This window comes from Eretmochelys imbricata, chromosome 6 (assembly GCF_965152235.1).
Source record: "Eretmochelys imbricata isolate rEreImb1 chromosome 6, rEreImb1.hap1, whole genome shotgun sequence".
Classification (NCBI taxonomy): domain Eukaryota; kingdom Metazoa; phylum Chordata; order Testudines; family Cheloniidae; genus Eretmochelys; species Eretmochelys imbricata.
Genome location: NC_135577.1, coordinates 69,916,684 through 69,941,626, shown reverse-complemented (window position 1 = coordinate 69,941,626; position 24,943 = coordinate 69,916,684). Strand labels below are relative to the sequence as shown.

Here is a 24,943-nt window from a genome sequence, read left to right as displayed (position 1 = left end):
TGCTGCCTCTCTTTTAGTTGAGCTTCTCCTAAGAAGCATATTGCATATCTTTCAGAGTCTGCAATGGCTGGCAGTTCATACCTAGGTGCAGCAATTCCAGGGACCTCCAAAGCTGAAAGCATTTTAATCTAAAGCTCTGATGCTAGTGGCTGTAAAAACTCATTCTCTGTGGATTGGCACAGAAGGGGGAACTGTAACACACACTAATCAGTGGGCTACACCCAAGTAGAGAATCTCCACAGAAACCATCACATTCTGACATGATGCAACTATTTGCATATTGTACAGTCAACAGGAGATAATGTAGCAGGACCAAAAATGCTAACATCAATACTGTTGACATTCTGCACCAGAGCCTCAGCTGATTCAAATCACCGTAACTCCATTGATTTCAATAAAGCGATGCCAACTTACACCCTCTGAGGATCTGGCCCAGAATATTAACTAAAATGGGTCTCAAAGACTCAGACCCCTGTAGAACACAGGAAGTGAAACTGACATCTCTAGAATTCTCTCCCTCAGTATCCTTGGTTGGGCAACTTTTTCTTCAAAGAAGGAGCCAGAAAGAATATTTATCCTGGAAACATAGGGAAATCATTGGAAAACTGAATGGCACTTAACAATCCTGTCAGGAATGTGAGACATAAGGCTGACTTAGGAAAACTCTTATCTTGGGTAGGGATCAGAGAAACGTGGCACCTGTCCACAAGCATAGGGGGGTGGAGGGTAGGGTGTTCAGTAAATGAATTTACTTTTAAAGGAATTACGATAGAAAATAATAAAAGTTCCATGCTCCAATCCACACACACACACACACACACACACACACACACACACAGAGGAACTTCACAGTGAATAAAGGATAGAGGAAGGGATTCAAAGCAGAAACAAAAGGACATTTCACCTATGAAGCAGGGAATGCTGCTATCACTAATTAATTGTTCAACTTTTTGGTGATGAGCAAATTCAATCCCACCCTCCACCCCCACTAAAAACAAACAGAAACCTAACCTGGTTTGTTCTCCTGGTACTTTTTGCATAAGATCAATTTTTTGCACTGTACTGTGCACTGATTCATCTGATTTCTATTTACCTTTCACAATGGATTTCTTTGCTTGCTTCCTTTTTAAAGGAAGCAAGAGGAGACAGTGGCAACATTTAAAAGGAAACATCTTTTCAGTTTCAGTTGTTGGTATAAATTATTATTGCAGGGTCACATGTGGACCCCCAAATTTAGAGGCATTTATTAACCCCTTAAGTGTTTTAACCTTTCCCACAGTTCCCCCTGTATATCACCACAGATGCATGAAAAACAGGGTCATTTTTGAATACGTAATTTCTTAAACTGTTCCCATCACCATGTCATCTGACTACCTATTTGACATAGAGCTACTGTATTAATTGATCAAGCTGGAGGTATAGAGCAAACACAAAACCCATCCAAGTGCCTTCGTTGCTATGAAAGATGGCATGGTAGGACAAAGGTTTCTCACAGCTGTAGCTAGAGAATAGCAGGTCTGCCTACCATCAATTGCTTCTGTAGTTAAAGCAAAACTCTGAAAGCAGCACAAACTGCAGAAGCTGCGTGCACATCTGAATCTCAAATACTCTTATTTTGTTCTTTCTTACCTGGTACGAACTGGTAGATGACCCCATTGTGATCTTTGATGCATTCAAGTCAGAGGCTAAAGGTGGCCCTTGAGCGTAGGTCGCAGAGCTGACAGTGACTCCCAAAGCAGGTTTATACTCTTTAAACAGGTAGAAGTGAATGAGCAGGTGTTTTATAAACTGACTCAGAGCCCCACCCTTCCATGACTTCCAAAAATTAAGTAAGTCCCATCTCTTTTCTCTCATTAGGTGTGGGAACTGGAAAGATTTCCTTTGTAGGTTTAGTGATTGGCGGGGAAGGGACAATACAGCAAAAAAGGGCCCTATCCTTCCAATTATGGGTGCGTAGCATATAAATAATGAATAAGATTTTATATTTATACAACCCCTTTGATTATAAATGATGCCAGAGTGCTTTTCAAAGTAAAAAGTGGGGGGGGGGAGCGGGAGGTGCAATTTCATGGTAGTGGACTACTGTAGATCACCAAAACAAGAGGGGATGGAGGATGAGGCATTTCTAGAAGAGAAAACAAAAATAACCAAAACACAATACCTGGTAGTAATGGGGGACTCTAACTACACAGGTATCTGTAGGAAAAATAATATGGCAAAACACAAAATGCCCAATAAGTTTTGATAATGTACTGGGAACAACTTCTGGTTTCAGAAGGTGCAGGAGGTAACCAGAAGGACTGCCATTTTACACTTAATAGAAAGGAATGCACTGAGAATCTGAAGGTTGAAGGCAATTTGGTGAAAGTAATCATGAAATGATAAAATTCTTGATCCTAAAGAAAAGAAGGAGAGAAAGCACCAGAACAAAGACAATGGACTTCAAAAAAGCAGAAACTTAGAGAACTGGTAGGTAAGGTCCAATGAGAAGTAAATCTATGGGATAAAGGAGTTGAGAATCGCTGGCAGCTTCTCAAGGAGACAATATTAAAGGTACAACAGCAAACTATCCCACATAAAGTAGAAACATAGACAAAATGCTAAGGAAGAGTACAAAAGAATATAACAAGCATATAGGGACAAAATCAGAAAGGCTAAGGCACAAAAGGAGTTACACCTGGCAAGGGACATGAAAGGAAGTAAGGAGAAGTTCTATTCAAAGAAAAATGTAGGTCCTCTACTTAGAGGGAAAGGAGAGCTAATAACGGATGACATTAAGAAGGCTACTGTATTTAATGCCTATTTTGCTTCAGTCTTCCCTAAAAAAGTAAATTGTGACCAGATACTTAACACAATTATTAACAGCAACAAGGGAGAAAGAATACAAGCCAAAATAGAGAAAGAACAGGTTAAAGAATATTTATATAAGTCAGATGTAGGCAAGTCAGCAGGACCTGATGAAATTCACTCCAGGGTACAAAAGGATCTAGCTGAAGCAATCTCAGAACTGCTAGTGATTATCTTTGAGAACTTATGGGTGAGGTCCCAGAGGACTGGAGAAGGCCAAACATAGTACCTACCTCTAAAATAGGGAACAAAAAGGAACCAGGGAACTATAGGTCAGTCGATCTCACTTCCAGATCTAGAAAGATATTGGAACAAATTATTAAAAAATTAATTTGTAAGCATCTAGAGCTTAATAGGGTTATAAAGAATAGTCCCCATGGATTTGTCAAGAACAAATCATGGCAAACCTATCTAATTTCCTTCTTTGATAAGACTACTGGGCTAATGGATAGGGAGGAAGTTGCAGACATGATGTATCTTGATTTTAGTAAGGCTTTTGGCACAGTCCCATGTGATATTCTCATAACCAAAATAGGGAAATATGGTCAAGGTGAAATAACTATAAGGTGAGTATAAAACAGGTTGGAAGACTATCTCAAAGAGTAGCTATCAATGGTTCTCTGTCAAACTAGGAGGGCTTATCTGGCAGGGTTCTACAGGGGTCTGTCCTGGGTCCAGTATGTAGTGTGAGGACAGAAACACAAAAACCCATGCTGTAAGCAGGAACTAGGGCACTTCCTAACTAAGACGTTCCTATTTTTATTAAGCTCCTCACTGCAACACATCTGTCTCTTCTCTGGTAATTGCGAAGGACTAGGAACTCTATAACCACTCCACACCTCCCTTTCTTTATATTAAAAGATTAAAGCTTAATTGTACACCAATGGATATACACACAACAATTCAAAATAAACTTCAAATTCTTTAACATTATTTACACTACTATGTCCCTTTATCAATTGCATTTAAATAGTCTTGAACAGCATTCTAAAGACCAAGTCTTTGAGGGGAATCTGATCTGTCTTCCACACCACGTTATCACTTCTCTTGAGTTTGTGCATGGAGTTCCCCACAGAGGGGGCTCGCTTCCTGATAGAGTACCTGCAGGTCCCAGATCCTCTCTTCATTGTGTTTGGAAAATATTGAAGATGAACCCAATTCCTCCAAAGAAATCCTCTTGGAATCTCCACTAGGTAGGATCTGGGAGTTTCCACCAACTTCTGAACAGTTCCAAATGTCTGGGAACTCTTGAGCCAAACTTTGTTCCCTGGTCTCAGTTCAGGTAGTGTTTTTGTTTCTGTGTGGAACACTAAAGTATTGTTGTGGCAGGATTTTTATTTCAGCATCCTGTTTTCAAAATTCCTTCAGATCAGGCCATTTAGGTTTACGCTGTATTGGCACCACATATCAAAGTGTCCTTAGTCATCTTCCTGTCAGAATTCTGCTGGACATGGTCTGGACACAAGCAGAATTGACGGATATGCCAGGGGTACTTTATCGGGGTCCACTGATTTTTGTAGAAGACTTTTTAAAGTTTTCACTGCTCTCTCTGCCTCCCTGTTGCTCTGTAGGTAATGTGGTCTACTAGTACAATGTTCAAAATCAAAGTCCTATGAAAATGCTAGGAATATTTCAGAGGTAAATTGAGGTTCATTATCAGATATAACTACAGGAACTCCATGTCTTGCAAATATTTTATTTAGTTTCTGTATGACTTGTGCTGATTAAGTCTGTGTAAGTAGAGCCAATTCAATACATCTGGAGCAGTAACTAACTACATAATGTATGTGTGTCCTTTCTAGAAAAACAAATCTGTGGTTTTACACTACCAAGAACGTGCGGTCCTTTCAGAAGCAAGCCATCACTCATTTGAATGTCATTTTGGTCCTACCAATAGGTTTCTTGGAAGTTGACTCCTTCAACCCCACCCTCTTTGGCAGAGTTGAGTCAGTTTCTGGCAAGTGTCATCCTTTAGTTGCTCATTTCTAATTTGCTGAAGTCAGCTGTCAATTCATGCTGGAATTGCTGCAACAACAAAGTAAACATAGACGGACATCTTTCTCTAAAGCCTTTTCTTCTTCCATTCGTGGCTGAACTATTGGGGGTCTAGATAGAGTGTCTGCTGCTTTGAGTGCTCTCCCTAGTACACTCAGTGTTGAAGGACATTTCATCAGATGCAGCTGAAATCTTTGAATCCTAGGTGGAAGATCATCCAGTTTTTGAATCCAATAATGCCATTAAGGGCTTGTTCCTATATTAAAATTCCAGTCAGACAGACATGCAGTGAACCATTCATAGGTGCAAGTGACTGCTACAACTTTCTTTTCCACTCAAGAATATAGCTGCCTGGTTTCTGTGAGGCTTCTCGATATGAACGCAACAGGTCTGCTTTTGTGTGAGTACTGCTCCTGAACCATGTAAAAATACGTCCACTGCTATCATTGTTGAATAGTTTACCAAATATTGTCCCAAAATAGATGGAGATGTCAGTAGTTCTTTTATGTTATTAAATGTGTTTTGTAGTGGGCTAGCCCAGATCCACATATTGTGACCGTTAAAGAAATATCTTAAGATTTCTTAGAAAGAATCTTGCAAAATGATTTGTCATGCCTAGAAACCTTTTTGGGTTCAGTATGCCTGAATCCAGCTGAAGTACCTGTTTGCTAATTATGTGTCTGACAAATTTTATCTGCTCCTTTCCAAATTCACATTTCTCATTCAGAGTGAGGCCAGTTTGTTGGACGCATGTCAAAACTGCATGTAATCATTTTTCTCTCTCCTATATACCAACACATCATCTACATAGCAAAGGATGCCAGGCAAACCTGGTATGATCTGAGTGATTCTCTTTTGGAAATGTTCTGGTGCTGAAGACATGCCAAATGGAAGATAATTAAAACAGTACCTTCCAAACGGGGTGATGAATGTAGTTAATGGTATTGATTCTTTTGCCAGGGGAATTTGCCAGAAGCATGCTATAGCATCTAACTTTGAGAAGATTTTGGCTTCTGATAACTGAGTTAATGTCTGGTCAACTGTAGGAAGCATGTCTTTCTCTGTACATAGAATCATAGAATATCAGGGTTGGAAGGGACCTCAGGAGGTCATCTAGTCCAACCCCCTGCTCAAAGCAGGACCAATCCCCAATTAAATCATCCCAGCCAGGGCTTTGTCAAGCCTGACCTTAAAAACTTCTAAGGAAGGAGATTCTACCACCTCCCTAGGTAACGCATTCCAGTGTTTCACCACCCTCCTAGTGAAAAAGTTTTTCCTAATATCCAACCTAAACCTCCCCCACTGCAACTTGAGACCATTACTCCATGTCCTGTCCTCTTCTACCACTGAGAATAGTCTAGAACCATCCTCTCTGGAACCCCCTTTCAGGTAGTTGAAAGCAGCTATCAAATCCCCCCTCGTTCTTCTCTTTTGCAGACTAAACAATCCCAGTTCCCTCAGCCTCTCCTCATAAGTCATGTGTTCCAGACCCCTAATCATTTTTGTTGCCCTTCGCTGGACTCTCTCCAATTTATCCACATCCTTCTTGTAGTGTGGGGCCCAAAACTGGACACAGTACTCCAGATGAGGCCTCACCAATGCCGAATAGAGGGGGACGATCACGTCCCTCGATCTGCTCGCTATGCCCCTACTTATACATCCCAAAATGCCATTGACCTTCTTCGCAACAAGGGCACACTGCTGACTCATATCCAGCTTCTCGTCCACTGTCACCCCTAGGTCCTTTTCCGCAGAACTGTTGCCTAGCCATTCGGTCCCTAGTCTGTAGCTGTGCATTGGGTTCTTCCGTCCTAAGTGCAGGACCCTACACTTATCCTTATTGAACCTCATCAGATTTCTTTTGGCCCAATCCTCCAATTTGTCAACATGCTTTTATTAAGTTGTGCAAGATCCACATTTGCATTTTGCCATTGTGCTTTCATATTACAACCATCCCTGCACACCAGTCTCCTATCTGGGAAATAATCCCCATATCTTCCATTCTCTTTAATTTTTCTTTGACTTTCCCTAGAAAAGATATAGGTGTATGACATGGGCTGAAAGAGCAAAGGGAGTCAATGATGGAACCAGTTTTATTTTGTACTCTCCTGGCGGCTTTCCTAGGCCTGTGAAAAGGTGTGGCTACAATTTCAGTACAACTTGTGTTGTTGTGGTTGTTGTTGGATGTGGGTTTTGGGTTTGTCAAGGTTCCTTCCCCACTCTGAACTCTAGTGTACAGATGTGGGGACCTGCATGAAAACCTCCTAAGCTTACTTTTACCAGCTTAGGTTAAAATTTCCCCAAGGTACAAACTATTTTACCCTTTGCCCTTGGACTTCCACTGCCACCAACAAACTTTATCTGGGTTCCTGAAAAAACATAGTTTGGAAATGTCTTTCCCCCCAGAATCCTCCCAACCCTTGCACCCCACTTCCTGGGGAAGGTTTGGTAAAAATCCTCATCAATTTGCATAGGTGACCACAGACCCAAACCCTTGAATCTTAGAACAATGAAAAAGCATTCAGTTTTCTTACAAGAAGACTTTTAATAGAAGTAAAAAAGAATCACCTCTGTAAAATCAAGATGGTAAATACCTTACAGGGTAATTAGATTCAAAACATAGAGAATCCCTCTAGGCAAAAACCTTAAGTTACAAAAAAGACACACAGACAGGAATATTCATTCTATTCAGCACAGCTATTTTCTCAGCCATTTAAAGAAATCATAATCTAACACATACCTAGCTAGATTACTTACTAAGTTCTAAGACTCCATTCCTGTTCTGTCCCCGGCCAAAGCATCACACAGACCCTCTGTTTTTCTCCCTCCTCCCAGCTTTTGAAAGTATCTTGTCTCCTCATTGGTCATTGTACTGGTGCCAGCGAGGTTACCTTTAGCTTCTTAACCCTTTACAGGTGAAAGGATTTTTCCTCTGGCCAGGAGGGATTTTAAAGGTGATTACCCTTCCCTTTATATTTATGACAGGGTTGTTTTTTGTTTCTTTTGTTTTTTGCCATTAATGCTTTCCAGTTTCTCTGCTTGGTATAGTCCTTGTATTGCTGGCAATCCTAGTACAGGAGTCGTTTGTCCTTGTATTACATATTATTATTATTATTTTCTGCTTTCCCCACTCACTCACCACTCTGTTAGTCTGGATGGAGGGGTCTCTTTTCTTTCCTTTATTCCTTTAGAGAAAGGGATTCACTCATTCCTGACACCATGTAGCATAAGGATATAAACACAAAAAGCCACTCTAAGCAGCAACTCAAAAACTTCCTAATCAGAAAATTACCACATTTATTAAGCACTTCTGGAAAATTGGACTGGTTGGGGTTGTGTTATCTTTTGTTCTGGGAGGAGGGATGGTCCACTCATAACTCAAAATTAAATAAATCCAAAAATGTCAGACTTATTCTACATACTAAACTTCATCAAGGCTAGCAGACAAGACTGTTAACTTTTTGCACACCAATTTAGTATAATCTTATTAGAGGGGGGTCTCTAAATGTATTAGAACTTCCACAAGAGGTCTGGTGAATGTTACAAGCTCTTCTTTGATTTTTGTCTCCTTTTGCCTTTAGGTTTGTCTCAGTGAATTTTCTGAAAAAATCATGATTGTTCCCACCTTCATTCCCACCTGCCAACCTTGTAGGCCGCCAGCCACCAGAGCTCTTCCTTTGAGTTTTGCTCCTGACAACTTCACCCTCCCATGCACTCCATCTGGAATCACTGCTCTCTGCCTCAGCAGCAGTGCCCTCACTGCCAAAGGGAAAGAAATGGTAGTCCCCCTGCCCTCTGCACATGAACTACAATTGTTTGCCACCATAGTGGCTATTGGAACCAGGGTCCAAACTGAAGCAGTCCTGAAGCTAGCCCTCAGCAGCTCCTGAATAGCTCCTGTGTCCATGTGCTTGCCCTCACGCTGGTACAAGGATGAATTCTGAAAGCTGTGGCGGATACAACATTCCCCAACAGCAACTTTGTCTTGACGGAGTCCCCTCAGAGGCAGCAGGGACTGAATGGTACCGAGATTCTTTCTTCCAGAAGTGAAATCTTCACCCTTTCACAAGGGAACACAGCACTATAGGAAATGCCGCACTGGATTCTATTTTCAACAGTGGCCAGTACCTGAAGTTTATGGGGGCACTGTAAAATTGAACTGGGTGAGGAAAGAGGTTCTGTTTTGTGGAAGAGTTTGATATTTCAAAATTTGGATTCATTCTGAATGAAAACCAAAAACTTAATCATTCTCCACAAAAGAGAATACAGCCCCAGGGCTGTCCTCCTGTGGGGCTGCCCCAGAGTCACACTGGAAGCACTAAGGTTGCCCTGTCTGTGGCAGTCTCCTGGTGGACTATCCTAGGGCCATAGACCCTGCAAGCACTGGGATTCATGACCCCGAGGCAGTCTGGATGGAGAGCTGAGCTGCCACAAAGTCATGGACCCTGGTGGTCCAAGCTCCCAAGGAGCTTGACAGGTAAGCATCTAGGAAAACGGTCAGGTTTCCAATAGACCCATCAGAAATTCAGCCAGATTGAACCTTCTCCACAAAATGATTCAATTTTGCTGAATCAACAAATTCAGACAAAAAATATTGTAGAAAAATTTTCCCCGTGTAAAACCCCCATATAGTACAATTTTGCAATAGTACGCTTGTGGGAAAAGATCCTTCCTAATTCCAGGCAGTGAGATATTGGCTTGTGCCCTGAAGCATGAGGATTGCTATCCGCATATGTTTATCCTATCTAGTATAACAATGGATGACATTCTTAGTATTCACATAAATGTCCAGTCCCTTTCTAACTCATAATAAGCATTTTGTCTCAACAACATCTGTGGCAATGGGCACCACAGGTTATTTGTGAGTTTTGCAAGGTTCCCCTTGCTCTGGTGTTATGAAAAGGATAAATAGGAGCATCCAACTGATCTCTATATTGTACCATTTATTAATTTATATTCCTCTATGATGCGTTCTCTTATTCATCTGCTCCCTAAATTAGAAACGGTGCTAATCTTTCAAATCTCTATTCATAAATGTAACTAAGTATTGAAAGGTAGCTGGCAAAATTATATAATAATAAATGAAGAGCATTCTGCCTATGCCATTGAAATAACTTCAACCTGAATCTTTCTGCAGTCTGTATTCCCCCATATGCAAAGAGTAAAACATGTACCTTCAGTCTGAATGTGTTTTATTTCCAATTAAGAAACAAACAACAAAAGTACATATACAGATTTCCATGAGAGAGTGAGCAACTGTTGCTGACTCTGTTACGTACCGAGTCTGTCCTGAAACACACAATTATGGCTGTCTCACAACCATCCCTGTCGCAGGCAGGGAGACTCCCCTACTTTTAAAGATGCAGAACACAAAAAAAACAGGATTACATCATACCCTTTCAAATCCACACCTACTGCATAACCACTACAATATGTAAATATTATGGCCCACTTCTCCTCATCCAATATTCAAGTAGTTCCAATTGACTGCCCCCCAACAGTGTTTCTCTGAGCAAACAGACTTGTTTTTTGCCGTACCCAGAAAAGTCTTCTGGGTGAGCTAGAAGTAACCTGTCCATCCTGCCTGAGCATGAGCAAACACTCCCATTCTCACGGTCAGTTCTGACACACTGGCTCTGGGTTGGAAATATATAGCAAGAGTATGAGCCCGTTAGCTGCAGCTAGAAAATGCCTCTGGTTTCCTTAGAGGCTCTGACAAGGCCTTATGGGCACCTCAGCCCTGTTGTCTAGTGCTAGCACTGGCTGCAGGAATAATTCATGATCTAGCCGCTGCAGGATTGTGGAAAGGTCGTCACAAGAAACTGTCAACCCACAAAATGTTTCTAGGGTAGGTGAGGGAGAGGAACCACCCAGAGCAGCCCCCTAGAAGACCATTTATATCAAGGGTTGTGGCTACTTACCACCTCCTGAATATCAGGAAGAAGTTGAGGGGCCATCCAGCTCCAAAAGAGGTTAGACTGGTGGGGAGGGGTATTTTAGGCCACTTGGGGAAGGGGAATAAAGGTGTTTCTACCTGACGGCTGGGCAAGTTGAACACTTGGGACCCACATATTTCTAGTCAACATTTGGTCACACAAACAACATAGCTTGAAAATCACTATCAAAGTTGGACTTTCCTAACAATCTGCATGCTGCCTTATGCATGGCACCCTTTGAAAAGATACACCTTGAAGTACTCCTTTAATAATGTCAGATTTCAGAGTAGCAGCCGTGTCAGTCTGTATTCGCAAAAAGAAAAGGCGTACTTGCGGCACCTTAGAGACTAACAAATTTATTTGAGCATAAGCTTTCGTGAGCTACAGCTCACTTCATCTAAGGTGCCACAAGTACTCCTTTTCTTTTTGTGAATACAGACTAACACGGCTGCTACTCTGAAACCTGTCATTATGCAAGGCACTGAATTTAGCAGTATGGAGTGGAAATCTATCAACTTCATGAAAAAACTCGTACAGATACAGACAGACATCTTCTTTTCCAAATGCAAACAGATGGAGGCATCCGATGAAGTGAGCTGTAGCTCATGAAAGCTTATGCTCAAATAAATTTGTTAGTCTCTAAAGCACCACAAGTACTCCTTTTCTTTAATAATGTGTTATTTAATAATTTGTGTGGCAGTGAAAATGAGTTGAAACAAAAATTACTGAACCCAGTGGTGTTGTTTATGGACAGAGACGATTATACAGATTTTATTTAAAGAACGCCAAAGAGTATTCAAACTGAAGTGCTAAGTGCAGCAGAGAGCCAACTGAAAAAAACAGACAAGAGACAAATAATCAGATCAATGATGACAGACTCTTCTCCTGTGTGTCCACGACAATGAAATAGTGCCAGAAAAATGGATTCGCTATGTGCTATAAAGACTCCAATTCACAAAGCAGCATTTCTGACAGAAAACAAAGCAGAATTACTGACTTTTTAAAAGGATGATTTAGATACTGTTGTATTTTTGTGTGAGCATGTTAAAATACTTTTTAATGGGTTATGTATTTTATTAACACGGTGAAGTGCACTTCTTCAACTTTAAATGAATATATCTTTGTGGATAAACTGATAAGGTAAGAAAACCTAAAATTTAACCTTGATGGTGTGAAATTTGGTTGCAATTGAACCAGCTGTAAAGTCTTGGTCATGACATTATTTAGCAAACTCTGTTTATTTGAACTGTCACTTAAATGGAATGAACTGGAGTCCACTGAGGCATCACAATGAGGCTACTTCTAGATATATAACATTAGCAAGCCATCAGAAGGCTTTGGTCTCTCTACATAGTAGAAGACACAAAAAATATAATCCCAGGAGATTAAGTCTATTGGATAGTGACTATTTTATTTGCAGTTTCCTCCAGTCCACTACTGTGCGCAAGGCCCGAATAATCAAGTTTTCATTATTCAGGATATTGTAGTCAATCATTTTCACCAGAATGTCAAAATTCTCTTTGCTGAATGAGAGCTCCCTTGTAGTATTTGGGAGCTTGCTGTTTCCTCCGTTCCACTGCTGTGCGCAAGGCCTGAACAATCAAGTTCTCATTATTCAGGATATTGTAGTCAGTCATTTTCACCAGATTGTCAAAATTCTCTTCACTGAATGAGAGCTCCTTTGTAGTATATGGGGAAAGGGGACTAGAGACATCAACTTTCCCCTCCTCCATCTCTGTGGGGCTGCGTTCCACACCTAAGAAAAAAATGTTGCAAGTTTTACCAGTGAAACATTATTGCAGTTTGGAGCTTATATCAATTAACAAGGTGATAATTGGCCAAGGAGGGAGATTTCTCTCTAGCAAGAAAGTTTGCAAAGTTAATTGCCATAGGGATGTGCAAGTTTCTCTAGCAAAATCAAGTTTTTCAATCTCTACATTACCACTCTCCAGAACTGACAAAAACCGTATTGCTGATAGGGTCAGGATAGGGAAGAACCCGTTGTAACAACACTTACTACAGGTCAGCCCTATGAGTATCATTTACAGGAGACCTACATGATCTGCATATCTGCTTCCCCAATCTAGAAAGGAAGATGTCTCAATGATAGTGAGCAAAAACAAAATGGAATACCGAGAGCAGGAGAGAATGTAAAAGACAGGTGGCCACTCAAAAATGAATTATAATCCGTGAATCAATGACCCAGCCAACACTGGCTGGCCATACTGAAGGAAAAATGATGACCCATTCAGTGAGAAGATTGTTGATACTGTTGACTAATGTATGCTGGCTAGCATATATACATCTATTAATAATAGGTATTAGTAAGTATTCAGCACAAATAGCATTAAGCACAAATATTATAGCAGTTATATGGCCTAAATTGGCCTATGATTTTTATATAACGCTGGTCACTTATGCTAAGAATGTCTCATAACACATTGCATCCCCTGAAGTAAGTTTTGGCTTGAGCAATTAAGAAAGATGTCAAGATCAGGACAGATGAGTGCTTTACCATAGCAACAGAAAGGGAGTTAGTCTCACAGGCCTGTACTGGAATGTCCCAAAGGAAAGAGAAGACATATGATTCGTCTACCCTAATACAAACCTAGGAGATGCCTTCATTCCTGAAATGCAGGTGTTCAGAACAAAGAGAAAGGGGTACATCATAGTACCAGAAAAACAAGGTAGAAAGCTGATTGGTTAAATCTAGTTCTAGATGATGTACACGGTATCTTTTACTTGTAAACCGTCAGGGTATAAAAATACGGCTCATGGGGTGTAACTTTGGGAGCACACCTTCTGCATAAGGTGAATGTAATACTATTGCACAAGATGGCTTCTCTGAGAGTGGTATCACATAGAACCTATTTCCTGTACTATATTATTATTATTATTGAGTTATAGCAATAAACCAGACTGACATTGGTTATTTCGTCTCTTGAGTATATTTCATAACAAACCAGAGAGTGGTCAAGCAACTGACTATACAATTTATCAACAATGCTGAAAGAAAAGTTCTCAACCCCTCAAGACCCAAGTGTGTGACACAGGCCTTTAAATGTGTGTAAAAAACCCCCCGTTGATGTCAATGAAGCATGTAGTGGTGGCTGGGCTTTGCTTCAACAATATAGTGTTTCTCATAGCCTCCATTTTAAGGATCTGCATTTTTGATTCAGTTAATTTACATTTACACACAGCAAGACAACACCGTGTGTGAGAGATCAAAATAATTGTATGGCCAAAATGAGCACTGTGCCTTATAATGATGGATGGTTGAGTGGCATTAACTCAGAGTGAAAATGGTATTTCTTGTCTGTGGAAAGGTTGATCGTATTGAAATGAGAAAGGAGGATACAGCCAGCAGAGAGTCATCAGATATGAAATGTGCAGGACAGGCTGATCAAGGAGATAACGTTACTGTCTGCTGATAACTTACCAGGAGCTTTGTATTTTTTGAAGGTGTCATTTACTAATGGGAAAAAAAGCACTAAAGGAGCTCTTGGACTCTCAGCATCTTCAAACAGATAGCACTCCTTTGGATTTTTCCTGTCTTCCTCACTCATCTCGATTCTGGGGAATGGGATTCCCTGCTCCGAGCAGTACTTCTCAATTAGGTCCAGAGGCTGAATCATCACAGAACAAAGATTTTAGAACTCAAAGAAGGGACAAAGACCAGGATTTCCTGAAACACAGTAACTAATGTTAAACTGCCTTTCAATATCTAAGGCGTTACACAGGAATTCCTATGGGAATACATGAGGATGGAGAAAGACTACATCATAGAATACTGATGTTGCAGTTTATTTTGCTCCCTGTAGCACTTTAAACAAAATGAGAATGCAGTTACAGTAGTATAGATTCCACAGGCAGCTGAAAACTAAAGTATTAATTTAAATCTACTGCTGAGTAAGAGGATTCCATAAATAGATTTTGAAATGGAACATCAGAGAGAAAAGCAGAAAGAGTGTATGTATCTTTCTAAGTTACTAATATGGGCCCCATCACCAAAGTATCTGAGCACCTCACAAGCTTTAATGTATTTAGCTTCACATCACCCCTCTGAGGTAGGGAAGTGCAATTATTCCCATCTTCACAGATCAGAGGATGAAGCACAGAAAAGCTAAGTGACCTGCCCAATGTATCACAAAGTCTGTGGGGAAGCAGGGAATTGAACCTGGACTTCCCAAAGCCTGGGCTAGTGCTCCAACTACCAGTCCATCCTTCATCAGGATAATTTATAACATGAAAAATTAGTTACTGAAAGACCTTGTAGAAATTTGAGTCCAAAGGTATTGAATTGTCCCATCTACCACAGAGTCAGCTGCCAGAAAACCTCAAATCATCTAATCAAAAAGGAATAGCCATATAATTACATGTAATTTTGTGATGAACACTCTCGCTATTAGAACTAGTCAGAAAACAGAAATTTTTCCTGTAAGCAATTTTGAATGACAAAAAAAAAAAATCTTCATCTGAAATGTTTTAGTAAAAAAAAAAATTCTGTTTTCTATATAGAAATGTTTGAACTGATTAAAAGTGGGTTTTTTTGTTTCAAATCAACATTTCAAAATGAAACAATATTTTTCATTTCATTTAGACAACTTCACTCCTATGTGACAATAGAACTCTCCACAATAAGAGCAAAGCTTGTCTGTGCAGGAGATACAGCCTTCTCCGGGGTGATCCGAGACAGTGAAATGAATTCCCCACAAACAGAGGACCCTCCACAAACAGTATGGAAACCTCACCACTTTCTGCTCCAAGTGCAAGAAGTATTTCTTTGATCTTGCCTTCTCTAATATGAATACAAATCAACAGGTACATTTCTTTAACAACCACCACCTACCAAACAAGACACACCATGCACTTCTCCCTCTGGGGATAAAATGAGAGAACAAACAGCATGTGACAGATGTGTAGTCACATTGCTTAATACAATACTGGAACGCACTCAGATACTATGGTGATGAGCACAGTATGAAAACCTATATAGAATAGAACTTAAAATGTTATTTTGTTTCAAGTTTTTGAGTTTCAGAAACCCAAAATGAAACATTTTAAGTCCAAAATTAAAACTGTCATTTCAAGTCACCATTTTGAAATAAAATGTTGTTTTGTTATGGTTTTTTATCAATCAAAAAGTTGAAATGACACAACTGTGTAAGTTGAAATAAAATGAAAAAATGAGTTTCATTTCAAAATGTTGATTTGTCGGAGATTTCATGTAGCAAAATCTAATTTTTGTTGGAATTGACATTTCCCCCCACAAAAAATTCAGTTTCAACAAAACTGCACTTTTTGGTAGGTATATTTTCTTCACAAGAAATTTTCATCAGCCTTAATAACTACTTTTTCTTATTGTGTGCACCTGCCAACTTCTTTTCCTAGTTTTCCTAGAAAATTACTGAGGAACACTGAGAATATCTGCATAAATTATCTTCCGTGAATTTGTTGGAATAGGATAGCTTCATAGATTTCAAGGACAATTGTCATAAACTATTATCTGACCTCCTGCATAACACAGGCTGTAGAACTTCCCTGAATTAAGTCCTGCTTCAAAAGTACAATACACAGAATAGAAATATTTCCCAAACACCTCTATTGTTCAGCATTATTATTAACAATTCTACGATTTTGAACTAGTAATGGACCAATGCGTTGTTAGGATTCCTTGTCTTTCCAATGTACTTTTAAAAACTCCTCCTTATTGTCCTTAATTCTGAAGACCATAGAGTTCTCCCTATCAGATCAGCCATTAACAGACTTAGGAATTAAAACAGAGAATTAGAAGCACAGATAGATTCAATTAAATAGAGAATTTAGGCCACAATGTCTGAAACAAGGAGGTGTGCCATTGTCGAACTAGTAGTGTAAACTAAATGAAGTTTCATTCTTCTGGAATCAATTTCCTCTTCTACTATTGGAAAGTTAGTTATTTTGGCCACAGGTGCCGGCTTCTAATTTTCCCCAGGGGTGCTCAACCCATGCTCAGCCCCAGGTGATGATGGGGCCCACTGCAACCCTTCCCTCAAGGCCCCACCCCATCTCTTCCCTCCCCCGCTCCACCCCCCACCCTGCCTCTTCCCCACCTCTTTCCGCCCCCTCCTCTGAGCGCGCCCCATACCTGCTCCTTCTCCTCCCTCCCAGCGCCTCCTACACATCACAGAACCGCTGTTCCGCCATGTGCAGGAGGTGCTGGGAGGGAGGGGAGGAGCTGATTGGCGGGGGCCATCGACAGGTGGGAGTGGGAGGGAAGGGGGAGCTTGGCTGCCACTGGGTGCTAAGCACCAGCTAATTTTTCTTCGTGGGTACTTCTGCCCTGGAGCACCCACAGAGTAGGTGCCTATGATTTTGGCTACTAAATGCTAAAAGCTTTGAGGCAAATGGCCATAATGGAAAAACCAAAGGATAATTTGACTCTTCTCACCAACATCTGTGATCCTCCACTGTAATTTAAATGCAGGATGACGTCCACTTTCCTCTGAGGTACCAAGAGTGGTGGGTAACTGGTATTGATAAAAAATCCAGTATCTGCCAGGGATAGAGGGTGCTGTGCTGTTTCAATTAGTTTGTTAGGGCAAGTGTCTATCACAGTGTCTGAAATACAAACATGTCCGGTTATAACTACCATAAGAATAGATGAGCTGCTTTCCTGATGATGATAATAAATGGGTCAAAGAGAAGAAAGGAGATCAAAGAAATGGGTCAAAGAAGAAATTCTGCCCCTACCCCGTTGCTTTCTTTGGGTGTTGACACATTGTTGTACCACAGCAGTTCAGCCTTGACTTAGAGGAACAAGTCTCTTGTTGTTCATTCCCTTCTTAGACTCCTCACATTGTTTTCAGCCTTTTTGTCTATCTATTTTGCCCCTCCCCCTAACTTTGCAGTCACTGTGCCTGGTGACATGCAACCCAACAAAAAATTAACTAAGACCCACCAAAGCAATTTCATTATGAACATTCAGCCCTGCACAAGCCAACAGACTGAACTTTAGTTCAAACTTCAGAGCTTAAGGAAGGGGAGGTGGAATTTAAACATGAAATCTACATATTCTCCACAGCATGCAGCTCTCCTTGCTGCATTCCAAACCATCTCAAAATATACCACTGCAAATCATGCTTTATTACTGTGCCTTTCCATGTAGAAAAATGCTCATTCTCCAGGTACTCATTGTGAAACTGGAAGCCCCTTAGGAAATTGGGGAATTCTGCAATTGTTGGGCGCCCTGTTAAGACATCTCGGAAAGCAGTAGAAAGGGCGCCTGCAGGAGTCGACAGGCGAGTCGCTGTCTCATGAGGCCTTATGTGTAGAACAGGATCTTCCTCTGCAGAAAGGAGAAAAAAAATCTAAAATTCTTAGTTTGCCTAGATTAATTTGAGGGAGAGGGTTCTCTGAAGCAATAAAATAAATAATAATAATGCGATCATTCATAAATTGAATTTCTGACAAATCCATAAAAAGGATATTTTTTAATATAAGCTAAGGCCTCGAGTCCAAATAAAACCCAGAGTGGGAGCAGAATGATAAAGAAACCCCACAAAAACCCAGTAAATTAAATGAACTACTACCCACAAATATAACATTAAGTCTACAATTAAAACCAAATATTTTAAACCTAACTAGAATGGTGCCCCATTTGTAATTTGGTGCAGAGGTGCCGAATTTCTGATTTCTCAGGGGGTGCTCAACCCCAGCTCTGCCCCAGACCCCGTCCCCTCTCCACCCCTTCCCCCAAGGCCCCCCCCCCCCGCCTTTTCCCACCCCGTTCCACCCCCTCCACGGAGCATTTCCCACTCTTGCTCCGCCTCTTCCTGCCCCTGCTCCCGTCTCCCCGCCCCCAGCACCTTCTGCCCACTGCTGAACAGCTGATCCACGTTCAGGAGGCACTGGGGAGTAGGGGGAGGAGCAGATCAGCAGGACCTGCCAGCGGGTGGGAGGCACTGGGGGGCAGGGGGAAGAACTGATCAGCAGGGCCCATCGGTGAGTGCTGAGCACCCACTATTTTTTTTCCTGTGGGTGCTCCAGCCCCGCAGTCCCTATGAAGTTGGCACTTGTGATTTGGTGTATGGTGCAGGGAATAGCATGCAGAGTCAAGGCCCTCTGTGAAGACATCACTGCTCCCTGAACTTTTGAGGAGGTAACTTGGCAATTACCCTTGAATATTTTTCCTACGTGCTTTGTATCTCCCTTGCTCGAGGCAAAGCAGATCCTTAATCAAGCAAAGAGATTGCTTTAGAACAGTAGAACAATAGAAGATCCTGTTAATACCTTCCCTGCCCTTCCCCCCTCTGACCATGTATGGAAAAACAAAAACAGGTGAATGCAATAAAAAAAGATAAGCCACCCACCAATGTCATTTACTCGGTCTCGAGTCCATCTGTACCAGAAGTCCTCTGAATCAAAGGCCAAATTCCAGAAATACATCACGTCGAAGGAAAATATACCGCTCCACATGCCTGTAAAGTGGAAGAGATGCAATTGAAACTAATTTGATGAAGTCTTGGAAGCCTTCTAACTGAAAACTGCCTTTTGTCCTACCCCTTGAACATTTCCTTCCAAATTTTATAGACATCTTTGTGGGCATAGTTCCAATACTTCAAACACTTACATATATGCTTAACCTTATTTGCATGAGTATTCCCATTGAAATCAAGTGTTTGCAAGACTGGGGCCTATCTGAGCTACTGTTATAACTACCTCAGCTGTAGGAACTTTAAATGCTAACTAGTTCCAAGTAAAATCAGACACAGAAAATGTTAAATTGTTAAACTAACTCCATAAGGTAGCAGTTTTCAACTTATCTTCCCATCTCAGCTTTGCAACTTCTTCATATTTCATCAGAAAAACATATGATTTTGTTCCTTTTTTAATACCTCAGTTTCTCTCTCCCTTTGCTATTATTTAATTGAATAACAACATTAGCTCTCTGAAGATTGCATTAAAAAGCTGCTTTGTATTCTACTGTTTCAGAACATTACTGTTCTGTTTAATTATGCTGATGTTTATTAGGCTATGTTTCAATGCTATGTTGCTATATTCATCAGGATTCAAATAAGAGCCAAGTGGAAAAGAATAGAATAAGTCAAAAGATTCTGTTTAATTTTTGGTCAAAATCTTGTTTTGATGAACATTTTCTCACAAGCTATAGTTAAAAGTTAGCAATTGGACTATGCTGCAAAGTACACCCTGGCAGCCCCACCTGAACCTGACTACAAGGGTCGGGTGTGGGTCAGGTCTAATACGAAAACAAGTCAAAACTCTCAGGCTCAGGTCATGTTCGGATTAGGCTTTAAAATTAGGCCCGAGTAGACCTGAGTCTGTAGAGGACAACGCTGTAATGAGAAGAGATCCTGCTTCACGTTACCATGCCACGCCTCCTGAACCCAACCCTGCTGCCACTGTGTCTCCTTTCATCCTTCCCTCCCGGGATTGTGCAGCAGCTTCAGGAAGCGAAACTCTTCCCTTCCGCCCTGTAGGCGGTCCCACACTTGGCTCACCTGCACAGGCTCCCCATTGTCTGTGTGGTGGCACCCGCAGGAGGTGGTGCAGGGAGCAGGGGGCTCACCCAGTGCTGCTGTGGCCCTGGGCAGGGAAGCCAGAGCGTGGAGCCGTCACAGATGGGCACAATGCCAGGGAGCCTGGCAGCCACTAAGAGACAAACAGGAACTGGACCAGGCTCAGGGCAGCTGGAACTAATGCCGAAGGGGGAGAAGCCATGTCTGCTCCAGACAGAGAAACTTTCAAGGTCACCCAGTGGACACAGTATCCCCCACACGCACTGAGAGATCCTGGGCCCCAGTGGAGATGCTCAGCACCATAAAAGCTGAAGTGGGGGGGCAAAAAGTGCCAGTGATTGCGAGGCAGCAGGGACTGCAAAGCCCAGCCCTGCCAGCCACTGCTCCCCGGTGTCACCTGACCACCCCCCCCCCACCTACCAGCTGGAGGATCTGGAGATCCTGTTGAGTGACCAGGGCCAGCCCTACAAGACCATGTGTGCTTGGTGTGAACAAAGGAGCCAACAGGGCAAGCGAGAGCAGCAGCCACCTCCTCCCTCCCCCCCACCCTGCCCATCTGACTGTTGCTCAGCTACTGACACACCCAGCCTGTGCTGCAGAGCACCCCTGCAGCTCCAGCTACTACCACCATCCTCCCCCTGGGCACAGCCACAAGGGGTGCACAAGCTGTTGGTTCTGCAGGCAATGGCCTCACTTGCCCCCTCCCATTCTCTCCCACACCTTCTCCACCCCTGTTACACACGAGACCCTTGCAACCCGACCCAAATCCAACAGGACCTAACTACAAAAGTTGGGTTCAGGTCAGGTATGTAAACAACGCAACAATCTCAAGCTTGGGTCAGGTTCAAACTTGTTGTAGTCTGTTCAGTTTCAAGGCAGGCTTTAAAACTGAAAAGGGCTGAATTCCAGGTAACTGAGATATAAAAGGTAGCAAATGCCAATGTTGGACAAATGAACTCAAGTAAAGTTATATAGAATCTAGCAGCTGCCCTATGTTCGTGAGTTGCCTGGTTTCATAGCACAGTTAAACCAAACATACAACAGGTTTAGTTACACTAGGACAATTTAAACTCACATGGAAAATCATTATCTGCTAGTGCCATAGGTGATACCATACATAGATTTCTGGAAGGTGATTCCACACCAGTTTCACCAGTGATAGATCATTTGCTCACCAATGCCTAGTTATATACCCTGCTGTATTCTTATTAGGTTAACATTTGCTCTAGATAATCATCACCTTCCATGAAGCAAATCCGGCTTTCTGGGAACTTCTTCATCAGTCTTCCCATGAAAAATTCACTTCCAAAATCTTGTGAGCGAATAAATGCTCCATATTTCCAGAATCCCACCTCGTAGGGCGTGAACTCCAACCATTCTATAGAGAGAGCAACAAAAAAGGCTTTTACTGCAGTGCCCAGACTGTGGGAAAAGATATACATATCAGATGACTAGAAAAAGATCAGTGGAATACACCTTCCAGCATCAATTTCTTGGTGTATAATTATAGTTTAAAAACCATACAATTTTGTTACTAGCTATATTTCTAATCAATACTGGTTGCAACGCCGATGAGCTAGAAAGCAATTTTCCTCATATCAACAGGGGATGGTCCCTCCATGTACGGACTGAGGTCCATTAATACAGAAATTTGGGGGTGGAAGGAGCCTTGGAGCGAACAAAGCCATAAGTACTCAGCTATAGTTGTTCATCTATAAAGTTTTATATAGCTCATCTTCCCATTGGAAAATCATGCTTTAAGAATCTTAAGTGCCTATGCTCCAACAATGAATAGTACTGAACAAACAAAGGAACAGTCCTATTCTGATTTGGATGACATAATTAAATCTATAACCTGTGAAGACAAGCTTATACTTCTGGGAGACTAGAATGCCAGAGTTGGAAAAGATAGTGAGGTTTGGAATGGTGTAATAAAGAATAATGGAGTCAGAAAATAAACAGCAATGGTCTCTTCCTACTCAGTAAGTATGCTGAGCATGAGTTTGTTATTATCAACACAATCTTCAGGCAAGCCAACAGACATAAAACCCCTTGGATTCATCCGAGATCAAAGCACTGTCACCTGATTAATTATGCCATGATATGGCAAAGAGGCATTCGGGTCATCAAGATCACCAGAACAGTGCAAGGGGCAAACTGTTGAACTGACCACAGGCTGATCAGAGCCATTTTTAATGTACATGTTGTTCAGCGGAACAATGCTGAACAAGATTAAATCAAAATTGAACAAAGCAAAGCTGAGACATCCATTTCATCAACAAAAACTAAGGGAAAACTTAGAGGAAAAATGTGATAGCATTACATCATCACCCAATAATCTACTCAAAAAGTGGAATATATTCAAATCAGCCATTCTTCAAGCCTCAGAAGAAACTAAGTAAAAATCAAAGATAGCACCAGGATTGGTTATATTAAACCAATGATGAAATCAAAAAGATCCTCAAGGAAAAGAAAAGATGTGTTTATAGCTTGGCACAAAGACAAAGAATCGACATCAAAGAAAGATATGTTCAAATATCTGCAAGCCAAGGATCAAAGACAGCTTTATGTTCTACAGGATAACTGGTGTGAAAAGAGAGCAGAAGAAATACAGCAATATGCCAATACTAAGACCACAAAGTTGTTTTATGAGTCCCTGAAGACCATTTATGGCCCATTGAAATCCAGACTAGCTCCTTTAAAGAGTTCAGATGGATCTACCTTAATCAAGGACAACAGGCATATCTGAAAAATATGTGCAGAACTTCACTGAGCTACACAACCATCCCTCTATGGGCAACCAACAGGTGCTAGAGGAACCAACCCAGTACCCCATATATGAAGAAACTGACCAGCCATCTATCACTGAAGAAGTGAAAAAAGCTGTTGAATAAATGAAGTCAGGTAAGTCACCATGGTAAGACAGCATCCCAGCTGAAATCTTTGAACTTGCAGGCCCCAAAACTGTCAGCTATCTACACAAAATCATTAAGAATATCTGGGAAGCCAAGGAAATTCCTCAGGACTTCAAAGATACAATCCTAGTTAATCTATACAACAATAAAGGCTACAAATCTGACTGTGGTAACTACCAGGATATCTCCCTGCTATCTATAGATAGTAAAATCCTTGCCTGCATTTTTCTCAGTCAGCTTGTGGAAACAGTATCACAGAAGTTTCTACCAGAGACCCAGTGTGAATTTGGAGCACCTCAGGCCTGATATTTGTTGAGAGGCAGATTTAGGAAAAATGCACTGAGCAAAACATTGAACTGTATGCTGTCTTTGTTGATCTAAAAAAATTTTTTTGACAAGATGAGTAGAAATGGCCTCTGGAACATTCTAGAGGGATAGGTCATGTTATCAGAATGGGCAATGACAGTCTCTGCCCCTCCCCCCCCCCCCAAAATAAAAGTGCTCTGTGGTGAGCTGACACTTGGAAAATGCAGGAAGAGTGGTCAACAAAAACACTTCAAACACATCCTTAGGCAGAAACTGACCTTATGCAGCATAAATTGTTACAACTTTGAAGACATAGCCAAGGAGAGACCTGAATGGACAGCAACTATCAGTAAAGGTTGTAAATACTTTAAGGAAGACAGATGAAACAAAAGAATTTTTAAAGGACCAAGCATCATATCAAGTCTTAGTGGGAACCTGTGCATGCCTGTGTGAGACCTGTTCATGCTCCTCACACATCAGAACTATACAGCCATGTGACAACGCACGTGATGCTGTGATGTCATCATCAGATACAACAGACATACATTATAGCTGAGGTAACAGTTATTTCCTCCACTGATAAGAAGCCCAGTACTTCTATTTGCTTTCTCTCCTCTTGACTATTCATACTAAGCAAGCATAGTTAAATCAATGATAAATGAGATGTATATTTGATTGACATTATATTCAAAGGTTTACAGGTTTATCTGATGAATCCCGGGACTTCCTGATTCTACTAAATGTGTCTAGAAATCTCTCTGTCAAAAGATTTCTGGTACTTTTTGTAGTGAGGATGAACTCTGAACTTGACATATCCTGTGCTACAAATGAACTTTCATTTCCGGTCCAAGTCAGAACTCAAAAGACTAAAGGCATCAAACAAAAGCATTTAACATTTTTTAAAACTGTATCCACAGTTTTTTGAAGGTTAAAAAAGAAGGTTAAAAAAAAAGGTTAGTTTGGGGCTAGGAACAAAGGGTTATAATGTTAGTGGAACTGGTTTATCACACAAAATGAATGAAGATTTCTTAAAATATAAATCACATACTCTAAAATATCACCATTACCTCTAAAATCTTGAGCACTATAGCTGTTTTTGAGGTTGATAGCCATGTAAATGGGCAGCGGATTCTGGCCCTCACTCATTGCCTGTTGCTGATCCGAGAGTTTATGGTTATCTTTCTGTTTTTGAAGAAAAATAATTAATAGGAAAAAATGGATCTGCATTTGAACTTTTATAATGTAACGTCTGAACTTCAGCCAGGTTTTCTTTTATGCTCTCAACTCATTGGGATGTATACAAATGTTTGTCTAGGCTATTCCAAACTTGCCCAAAGTCCCAGGAACAGCAGCTATTCTTTGATGCTTACATGTTATTAAGAAATGTGATCAGTTTGATTGTGGATTCAAACAAGCACAGAGAGGG

At 41.1% G+C, this 24,943-nt stretch overlaps 2 protein-coding genes across 2 annotated transcripts in view; both read right to left on the bottom strand.

Annotated features, from left to right (window-relative positions):
- Positions 1–1,656, bottom strand: part of LOC144266547 (cytosolic phospholipase A2 epsilon-like) — a 49,013-nt gene extending 47,357 nt beyond the window's left edge. The window contains 1 exon segment of the mRNA XM_077819981.1: positions 1,630–1,656. Within this exon segment, the coding sequence (XP_077676107.1) occupies positions 1,630–1,656 (27 nt within the window).
- A 10,630-nt stretch (positions 1,657–12,286) lies between these two features.
- LOC144266546 (cytosolic phospholipase A2 epsilon-like) overlaps positions 12,287–24,943 on the bottom strand; it is an 82,855-nt gene continuing 70,198 nt past the window's right edge. Inside the window, exons 17-23 of the mRNA XM_077819980.1 lie at positions 24,585–24,699; positions 21,537–21,674; positions 19,130–19,237; positions 17,914–18,105; positions 17,209–17,378; positions 14,218–14,404; positions 12,287–12,534 (exon numbers count right to left, since the gene is read on the bottom strand). Of these exons, the coding sequence (XP_077676106.1) occupies positions 12,287–12,534; positions 14,218–14,404; positions 17,209–17,378; positions 17,914–18,105; positions 19,130–19,237; positions 21,537–21,674; positions 24,585–24,699 (1,158 nt within the window). The remainder of the gene's footprint in view (positions 12,535–14,217; positions 14,405–17,208; positions 17,379–17,913; positions 18,106–19,129; positions 19,238–21,536; positions 21,675–24,584; positions 24,700–24,943) is intronic.